General features: G+C 34.9%; 1 protein-coding gene across 2 annotated transcripts in view; it reads left to right on the forward strand.

Moving 5' to 3' along the window:
- LOC129942377 (G2/mitotic-specific cyclin-A) overlaps positions 1-8,801 on the forward strand; it is a 40,041-nt gene extending 31,240 nt beyond the window's left edge. For both annotated transcript variants that reach the window (XM_056051277.1, XM_056051278.1), the window contains 4 exons: positions 2,045-2,268; positions 2,477-2,681; positions 2,804-3,051; positions 7,255-8,801. In XM_056051277.1, the coding sequence (XP_055907252.1) occupies positions 2,045-2,268; positions 2,477-2,681; positions 2,804-3,051; positions 7,255-7,450 (873 nt within the window). In that variant the 3' untranslated portion in view covers positions 7,451-8,801. The remainder of the gene's footprint in view (positions 1-2,044; positions 2,269-2,476; positions 2,682-2,803; positions 3,052-7,254) is intronic.
- The last annotated feature ends 2,109 nt before the right edge of the window (positions 8,802-10,910 follow it).

Below are 10,910 nucleotides of genomic sequence, written 5' to 3' on the forward strand. Positions count from 1 at the left end.
TAGTTAGAAATTCTTATTTTAATTCAGTTAAATCAATTTTGTTCTCCATAGAGCCAACTAGTTAGATACAGTGACATTTTAGTGACCATTTTCCAAAGATTCGTTTGGTTAGTAGGCTTATGTTTATCCTATTTAATTTTCCGATCCATAAAATAGTTCTCATCAAGTATTTTGGAAATACTACTAAAAACATGCATTATTCTTTATTATTATGAATTTACTTGGGATCATTATCTTGATGAAAACGCCTTCTGAGTGACATATTTAATAATATGTTAACATAAAGGACATTTTCCAAATTATTCCAAACGATCAACGAATCAAAGTGAAATTAAAGTACTCGTATCAAACTGTCACCTCCAGTGCATTCTGTCCTCCTTTTTAGCCTGAATATATAATTTTGCATAATGAATCCGCTTCCGAAATCACACCTTCTATTGAGACTGTGCTTTTAAGTAACGTGTCCTGCAGGATACGAAGAAGTACCCTAGATCAAACTTGCGTTTTGATATGTCGCTGCAGATTTTTGATGACATAAACAGATTAATTTTGGAGTTTCTAATTTAGTTGATCTGTCTTTAAAAGTTATTTAAACGGATATCGTAGTACCCGGGGCATGATGGTTAGTGCGTTGGACGGTCAAGCGAGAGGTCTTGGGTTCAATTTCTGCCTGTGCCACCTTAATTTAAAAAAAAAAAATTCGCGGGTACTGCTTCTTGCGAGGAATTGACAAATCCTTCAAGAGTAATTCTTGTCCTGAAAAAGTGCTTTCTCAAATTAGCCTTTCGGATTCGGCATATAAACTGTAGGTCCCCTCCATTCCTGACAACTTTACTCGCAACCAGTAATGGTTGAGACGGACTGTTGCGCCACCCAATTTAATTTTTTTTTTTAACAGATATCGTGTGGTTATCTTATATTTTAACATTCTTGCCTTTGTGTAACTTTCGCAGCCTTGAATATAGATATTCTGTATTTCAATTTCACTCGAAATTAAATCAATTCATAAAATATAAGGAATGGTGACATTTTTTTTCGATAGATTTTTATAACCTAGTGGCTGGTCTTTGATTTGCTTCACTAGAATGACTCCTAGATGACTTCTGTTGTAGTGTTTCGCTATACTATTTGCTGTGTGGCATATTTCAAAAAAACATGATTTCGAAATGAATCCTTCATTAAAAAATCCTACCAAACATTTTACATATTTGTTTAACCAGTTAAATATAGATAATATAGATCTCTATAAACTTAGTGCGCTGTATGACTTATTTGAAAACTATGACAACATTTTAATCGATTATTTAATACGACATGTGGGCGATCTTAAAACGAATGGCGATAGAAAATATGTATTACTCCAGTCAATGCATTATTTTTTGACTTGGGTAATGTTCTTAAGACGCTCTATTACAACCCTTCTGTCCCACTTTTAAACCATTTGGTCTGACTCTTTCGTTTTGGTTATATGTTGACCATCTATCCAGGTACAAAGTATAAACTTCTATGACTTGATTACGGTCGATGTTGTCACACCGGATGGACAGACTTAGTGGTCTTTGTTCTACATCCCGAGAGCTACCTCCTGATATGCTTTGAACATTTTGAAAATTATTACTTTTTTTTATTTGGGTCTCGCCAAATGTAAAGTATTGATTTTTGAGTTTTATCATGAGTTCCGATTCAGCTGCTTTAGATGTCTCTCCCAATTATTTGTATTCTTTCATGGATGTCAAACATGAAGTTCCTTCCGACACATCAAATAATCCGTACACAGGGAAAATCAATATCTTCTTGCTGGAGAAAACATAATTCTTAAAATTCTTTTTTGTCAGCAAAGAAATGAGTTATACAATAGAAAATTACACAATAGGTCAATGGAAATTACATAACCCTAGCCGTAACCGTAATCGTATATAGTGTACTCCTGTGTTCCCCACTTTTAAGTGACCTAGTTACTGACCTTTATTATTATTATTTTATTATTTGTGTAAAACCTTTTTTCTTTTTGTTACTTATTTTTGCCATTTTTCTTTAAAAATAGAAAAAACATCGTCCAAAACCAACTTACATGAAACGTCAGCCGGACATTAATAACTCGATGCGAACAATTCTAGTTGATTGGTTAGTGGAAGTTGCCGAAGAATACAAACTGGACACCGAAACACTCTACCTGGCCGTTTCATACATCGATAGATTCTTAAGTCAAATGTCTGTGGTACGAGGAAAGTTACAGCTTGTTGGTACAGCTGCAATGTACATTGCATCGTAAGTAAACCATAATACTCTCTATTCGAATATCCTTTTTATCCTGAATAGACTCAAATTGTGTGCTGCTACTGCTGCTGCTGCAGTTTGTCCTAAAGCAGCAGCACCATCCTTGTGTATTGTTATTCATATTGTTATTTTTGTATTAAATGTTGCTTACTTCATGTGTTTTATCATATTTTGTCTCTTCTCTTCTTTGCACACACAGAAAATATGAAGAAATCTATCCACCAGATGTTGCCGAATTTGTATTCATAACCGATGATACATACACAAAAGGTCAGGTATTGCGTATGGAGCAGATTATCTTGAAGATTTTATCCTTTGATTTGTGCATACCAACATCGTATGCATTTTTGAATACCTATGCAGTTTTGTACGACATGCCTCACCAGGTTAAATTCCTTGCTCAGGTAAGTTACTCCTCAATCGTATGATGCTGCCGAATATTCGGTACACTTAACGTACAATGTTTATTTATCTTTATCTTACCGTTTTGTGGGGCTTCTGTTTGTTTATTTTGTTTTGTTTGCAGTACATTTCGGAGCTTTCTCTGTTAGAAGGAAATACGTACTTGGTTTATTTGCCATCATTGGTTTCGGCGGCAGCGCTTGCTTTGGCCCGCTACATATTGGATTTCCCTATTTGGTGCCCAGAATTGGAGGAAGTCACATCCTATAAGTTGGAAGACATGAAGGAGATAATCGTACATTTGAGCAATACACATATGGGAGCGCCTGAATTGGCACAACAAGCTATTCCGGATAAATACAAGGATGCTAAGTAAGTAATTTATTTCTGGCTCAAAGGAACCAACAACATTTCTCTTCCTTTGAACGTTCCCGCCGGGGGGGGTCAATTCTCAATCTGTGAAGTTTTGAAGTGATACATTTTTGATCACATTAACGTTGATTCCGATTCTCGATGAGTTAAACGTTATTTCATATAGCAAACTTTTTTACAAACAAACCATTCTGTGAAGATAAAGAACAAGTATGTACAGTGGTGTACAAATAATAGTAAGAGTGAATCAATTAATTCACTGAAGTCAGTGAAAATTTTCGATAAGTAGTTATGAAAGCCACGTTGCTTTTCTTCATGAAACTCAGCGGAAACAAAATAAATAATAAGAGTGAAGTTTGCAATATTTCTGTGAAATTATTGGTTGTTTTTTCTTTTTTTAAACTTAAAAAACAAATGAGACACGCTAAAAAGTTTTTACAAAGAAAAACGATTTTGTAATTTTTAAAAGAGGGAAACGCTTACGATTTCATTGATGTTTTTCATTGTAATATTGTAATTCATTGTCAATTTGACATCGAAAGGTTCTGTTATGTTGTTTCCAACCTTTATGGAGCAGCGTGAATTCTCCATTGTCATCCTGCACAAACGGACGAGTTTGGCAATGATGCCAAAACTAGACTGTCATATGCGAAATCGATGAAAATATGGTTGGTGTCGATTTGGTGTCTTGGGTTTTTTCCATTATCTGCCGTAATGAGAATATTTGATCGACTGTGGACTTTCCTGGTCTAAAACCACACTGATAAGGATCTATCAGGTTGTTGACGATGGGTCATATTACGGCAGAGAAGATTTTATAGGCGATGTTAAGTAGACTGATTCCTTTATAGTTGGTGCATTTTACAGGGTCTCTTTTTCTCAGGATCGGGCAAACAATACTGAGGTTCCATTCATTAGGCATGCTTTCTTCCGACCATATCTTACAGATAAGTTGGTGCATGCTCCGGCATTCAAGATATCTGCTCCAACGGCTTTATTAGACTTCCGCTTAGATATGGCAATCTTTACTTCCTCTAAGTCGGGAGGAGGGGATTGTTGGCTTTCGTCGTCTATGTTGAATGGATCATCCTGCCTGACAGCGGAATTCGGTTCGTCAGCAGCCTTCGGTTCTAGGTTTATGTATCTTTGATTTTCGTTTTACCTGTTCATAAAACTTTCGAACTTTATGCCTGCTTTTAAACCTCTCAACATCTTCGACCGCACGCTTCTCGTGCCCTCTCTTTTTCCTTCTGAGAAGTCGGTGTTCATCTCGCCTCTTCTGTCCATGGAGCTCATGAGCAGCCCTCGTCCTTTTATGCAGCGCCGCTTTGCGTGCCTGTTGTTTGGCTGCATTTACCTGCCGACATTCCTTATTGCATCTTGGCAATGTTGCCACTGGCTTTCGATACATTGTGTTGGCGGCAGAGAACTTCGAGAGAGGTTACTTGTAACTCGGTCGGAAAAGGATTTGGCGATCTCTAGCGATTGTAGCCGTTCGACGTTGTTCCTTCTCTCACAAGCTCCCTGTTTTGCCTTGGGTCTGGAAATCCGAAGTGCTACCTTGGCTACAACGAGGTAGTTGTTAGCTCCTCGGAAAGTTCGTACATCCATGATGCTGGAAGCGTGTCTGGCGTCGATAGCAATATGGTCAATCTGGTTGACGGTAGATTGATCTGGAGAAGTCCAAGTTCCTGTGTGGAAAACGCGTACTGGCTACCATGACGTTTCGCACCGCAACAAAATCTATGAGCCTGAATCCGTTGTCGGAAGTGTTGTCGTGCAGGCTGTTCTTCCCGATTATTCCGCCAAAGATGTCTTCCCTTCCTAGCTTGGCAATAAAATCGCCCAGCACAATTTTAATATCATAGCTAGGACACTGCTCATATGTTTTGCCTAAGAGCTTGAAGAACATATCTTTGATGTTGTCGTCTTTCTTTTATGTGGGGGCGTGCGCGCATATCAGGCTAATGTTGCCGAATTTAGCCTTGATGCGTATGGTCATGAGGAGCTCATTGATGCACCTATAGCTCAAGACTTCTTGCCTAAGTCTGGCTCCAATGACAAAACCGCATCCAAATAAGCGCTGTTGGTTTTCGTGGTAGTAGTCACCATAGTAAATATCGCAGTTTTTCATCCTCTTTTTACCCGGCTCATCCCATCGTATTTCCTGCTTTATAACGGTCTAGGGCCTCCGCTTATTCTTCAGCTGCACGTGCTCTGTTAAGGGACCTAACATTCCACGTGCATATCCGAAGTTCATTGTCCTTAATTCGTTTGCGTTGGTTGGCAACAGTTAAACCGTCCGTATTCGAGGCTTGTTGGTGCTTCGCAACTATGAAGCTTTTACGTGGTCAGGAAGTCACCCCGACGGCACAACCCCCAACCTGCAGGGTCAGATCCTAAGTATACCTCCAAGGATGGGGAGCCGGATAAAACCGTTCCTTATAGGCCTGGGCTCCGAATAAGTCGAAGAAGCCCTGTAAGCCCACTAAGTAGTTTAACCTTACTGGAACTGTAGACGCCACCGTTGATTCCATCTCGGGAATTCCTCCGCTGCCGTCTGGATAAGAAGAGGTGCCTTAGTGGAAACACCTCTCCCCCCTCTCTTATTTGCTGCCCTCAACAACTTTCCACTGGGGTTGGCACCCAATCTTCAGTTGAGGTACTAGGTACCCGATGTTCACACGGGGAGGGAGTTGATAGACAGATGTGGGTTTTGAGAAAAACCTGTGGACGCTATTGTCCTCTTGAATGCATATGTCTACCATTTGAAAATCGGTTAAAAATAAACTGAAGGGTAAACATAGAGATCTATAACAGTGTTTTAAAACAAATGTTATTAGCAATATAGAGTTGCACTCGTAGTTATTGCCGACAATTAAATCCGTAGTGCTTTGGAAAAATTCAGCAAACCATTCAACAATAGTCTGGGGTAGACTGGAAGAATTGTCATAATAAGCCATCACTGAATGACATCCAATGGATTTCAGTTTTACATTTACGAATTTCCAAAACTTCTATGGATTTTGCTTCAATAAAATTTTTATAGTATGTACATACATATAACTACTAAAACAATTTTTTAAAAAAACATACTCTTTTTGAAGACGCAAATATAAAGTTGAGTTTTCATTACTCATATTGATTTTAAAATTCTTAAGAGCTTTATTTTTAGCATTTTTCAATCTACGTAACCTTGAATTTTGTAAAATGGGGGGATAATTTACTTTAAAATAGGAACGAGGAACATCGTCAACCAATTCTCATACAAAACATTCGAAAATATGTGTATTTTTACAATTAAATTGCCAATCACAATTTGAAAATGTATCATTCAATATAATTAAGTTTAAAGAATTAAAGTAATATTAAAAATTATTGGAAAGCATTATAATTATTAAAACTAAGCACTGTTTTGTAAAGTAAATATATAATCTAATCTACACACATAAAAAATGTACTCCCTTCTATAAACTCATCCCATTTCTCGCTTGAACTACTGTTTTTTAATTACATTGTATTTTAATTATTTTTGAATAGTGAATCCATTTACTGGTAGTTTTTTTTTTGTTTAACTATTTAATCTCGCAACATCATAACTTTTAGACTATAAATCCTGTTGGTTTCAAAAACCTGGAAACATACCCTGAGGTAGCTTTTTTGCGTAATTAAATCAATGCATGGGGAAATTTGTTGAATTATTGCTCAAGGCAATACCGGAAATTACTTTTAAATTACTTTAATTTAAATATTGACGGATTAATTATAAAATGCTACCTTGTTTAACTTTGTTGTTTTTTAAAAACTTCACTCATTCCTAAGAAATTTGCTTAAAAATGCTTTGAGTGCGGGGAATAAATGACATGATTATTTGTGTATGTTTTAATAAAAGTTTTGCCGCAGATTTTCTTTTCTTTGGAAATAGCTTTTCCGTGTTCATACGTTTTATACGGTTTGTTGAAAAAGTAAAACTTTCAATTCGCCGAAAAACAAACATCAGCAAAAGTTTCGATGTTAATATAATTTGCCGAACTTCTATCCTTTCTTTTTGTTGAGTGAGGAATTAGTTGAATGTATTTTTAAACAAACTTTTATACTATTAAAATCGAGGTATTCGTTTATCTCCTTCACATAGTTTCTCAATAAACACGATATAAAAAACGGACTTTCACTGAGCAGCATTTAATTGAATTTCTTTTTTAGGTACTGGGAGGTCTCAACCATCAAAGGAGTTGCTCTAACTGAGGAGGCCTTCGATGTGGTCTTGGAGGAACACAAACAAATGCTTGAACTACAATCGGAGAACTCGCTGGCGGCTGCATCAGCAACAGATCGGGCAAACACATCGACGAGTAACGAAAGTGTGCGGAAGATGATATCCTCGCTGATGTTTGTTTGAGCCGTGACCGACCACCCATCAAGAAATTCAACCACTGGGCGAATCAGCAGAATACGAGAGTAAACAAAAAAGGGATTGCGTGGGGGTCCAATCTCTCTTCTAGTATTAGCTACTACCCCGCAATTAGTCGTAATTGTACTAGTACTATTATTCATTGTTTCTTATTGTTTTTTTTTGTATTATTATTATTTTCTTTTTAAACGTTTTTTTTTTGTAATGTTTTATTTTATTTCTTGCATCTCTTGGATATATTCCTCTCCAGAGAGGCTTTGAATATGTTTTCTCGCTAAAAATAGGTGAATTGTTTTAGTTCGGTTTGAATCTAGACAATGCACCTCTTCTTAACGGTCTTTAAATATTTTATTATTTATTAATTTTTATTTCCATAAATCCTACTCTTACGTATCATTTTTGTTTTTTATATAAAGTTAAATCACAGTTTATCGTGCGGTGATAAATGAACATGACAATTTTTTTGTTTAAAGAATACTACAATCACCACACAGCAGCCCTATAAATTATAAACAAAACATAAAAAATAAATCACACAAAATATGTATCTTCTTTATCTTTGATAAACGTAGAAGAAGAAGATGAAAAGAAGGAAAAACAAGGTTTATTTAAGAATTATATCTTTTTAATATATAAACATATGAAACTTGATATAAAATTAGATAGTAATATATTATTTGTAATTTAATTTGTAACAATTTGTTAGTTTAGGCTAACTGCAATTTTAATTTTTATACAAAAAAGTCAAAAATAAAAAAAATAATATAAACAAATTAAAAAAAAAATCATAATTTTAAGTTCTGTGAACCGAAACCCCGAAAAGAAAAATAACAATTCCTGGCTGAGCTCAAACGAACAAGAAATACAATTAATGCAGATGTAAGATAGGTTTAATAAATATACATTGACAAAAGACAAACTAGGCTCAATTGAATATGACGCTTTAAACGTATCTTTAAAGAAAAGAAGAAAACACTTTTTTAAGCTGTTTATTTGTTTTTATATTTAAAAAAAATAAAATAAAAGAAATAATATAGAATTAAAAGGCCTAGAGCTCCTCCATTCTTCAGGATAAGAATAATAGTTTTAAGCAATTAATGCATTAGAGTGCATATTAATAATCATAGAAAATACGAAAACAAACAATGACATTTGAAAAGAAAAACAAAAAAACAAACAATGAAACAGACTCAATAAAAACAAACTGCCTCGAATTGAGAATAAAATCTCAAGCATTTATATATTATCCATTTGTATGTATTTTATCGTTCTCTTTATTGATTGAAAATAAATATATATTAGTTCTACCCGAAAATGATAATCTTTTAATTTAATTATTTAAATGTTAAAATGAAATTCAATCGAAATAAATACTAGTATAAGAATTTTGAAAGTAGTTGATGGCTTAAGGTTATAAATGTAGAATTTCTCTGTGTCCTTAAGATGAGGTAAATTGAGAATGGTGTTGCCAGAGAGATTGGACCTGTGGGCTATTGCACCACCTTACAAATTTATGAATTACAAACGTTTTTACCACACATTTAAAAAAAATCAAGTTTTGTGTTTTGTAAAATTCTGTAGGTTACAAAATGGTAGTTGTGATTCACAAATTACAAATTTTTAAAATATTGATTTTCGGTTGCACGACAAAAAGTTTGTAATTGCAAATCACAATCAAACAAATTGTGAAAAATATTCTTTAATGTGAATTTCTGTTGCACAATACGAATGAGGTTCACAAATTTGAGTCAGTCTGTGAAAAAATTCTACAGGTTGAAGACCGTGTGTAAATTTGTCTAAAAATTTGTTATTCATAATTATTAAGATGTCTTTGCGTAGAAGGCACAGTAGTGATAGTTTATCGTCCGCGACAAAATTATAACTGAACATTATTTTAATTTCAATGAACGATTTCAACAAAGTTATTCTAAAGCAGACAAAATAATTAATATTATTGGATCCGAAATAAAACACAAAACGGAAAGAAATTGTGCATAAACCCCAAGACAGCAACTTTTAACAACGTTGCATTGGATGAGTAACGGAGGGCAATACCATGGCGTTGGGGATATGCATGGTACTGATAAGTCAACAGTATGAAGATGTGTCCAACGTGTCTCCAAAGCTATCGTTGACCTTTTATATAAGGACATTGTCAAATGGACGAATCAGATTCAAGAAATATCTCAAAATATTTTACTCTATTGCAGGTTAGTAAGCATCTTCTTGTTCAAATTTTCTCTTAAATCTAAATTATTTATGTATGCCACGTATGCATTGTGGATGCATTGGTGGAACGTTAGTTAACATTGATGCACCAAATAATTTTAAAGCTGCTTATGTGGATAGACATTTAAGTCATTCAATACATTTTATGTTAGTATGAGTGCCTGATTATACGTTCTATAATGGCAATGTGAACTGGCCCGGAAGTGTCTTGCGAAGAAGTCCACTGTACCTATAGTCGATTTGGAAATGGTTTTCGGCCTTTTCCCAATGCCGTTTTACTAGGAGATACCGGATACCCTTGCAAATACTGGTTACTTAAACCGATTTTACGAGAAACTTCTGTAATTGAACGTTATAATCGGGTACACAAATTACTCGAAGAGTAATTGAAAATTCGATTGGCATATTGAAAGGCAAATTTCCAATTTAAAACATTTGGGATTACAACCTCAAAAAGCTGTAAATATAATCAAATGTTGTTTAGCTTTAATCAAAATTTCAAAAACTTCAAATGATGACACCATCGAAATACCAGAAAACAGGACAAATGAAAATAATTACAACAATCAACAATCGACGAAAACGAAGGACATGATAATATACAATATGCCTTAAGCAATTTAAGTAAAGCAAATAGCTAAGTAAAAGCATTGATTAAAAAAACGTTGAAAAAATTGTGATTTAATTTTATAACTTACGACCCCTTTATCATTGGCGAGTCGAATTAATAAACGTGTGTGTGAGAAATTTGTATTACCGTTGGCGAATTGAGAGCCGTTGATTCGACTTAAATGTCGAAATTACGTTTCTGAAAGGAGTAAGCAAAACTAGATGATAGTGGGTAATTGGCGTCTTCTAAAATTAAGAACAAATTATTGAATGACGAAATAAAAATATAAATACTAAATACTACCAAGGAATATTGAACGTCCTTCTCTTTGGTACTAAGTTTCAAGGACTGACTTAAGATTACTGCAGTTCCACACAAAGGAATCATGGGTCGATCCAGGATATCTTGTGCCAACATAACGAATACACATTTTATAGTCACACGCGTTAAAAACAATAAACTACTCTCAAGGAATAAACTTACTATCATTGCGTTTAAACTGTTATATTCTTTTCTGTTAAGATACTGATGACGCAACTCAATCGGACCAACGATTCCTATATGGGTTCCGTCAACACATCCAATTACTCCTGGTAACCTGGCCGTTTG

This window comes from Eupeodes corollae, chromosome 1, assembly GCF_945859685.1.
Source record: "Eupeodes corollae chromosome 1, idEupCoro1.1, whole genome shotgun sequence".
Lineage (NCBI taxonomy): Eukaryota > Metazoa > Arthropoda > Insecta > Diptera > Syrphidae > Eupeodes > Eupeodes corollae.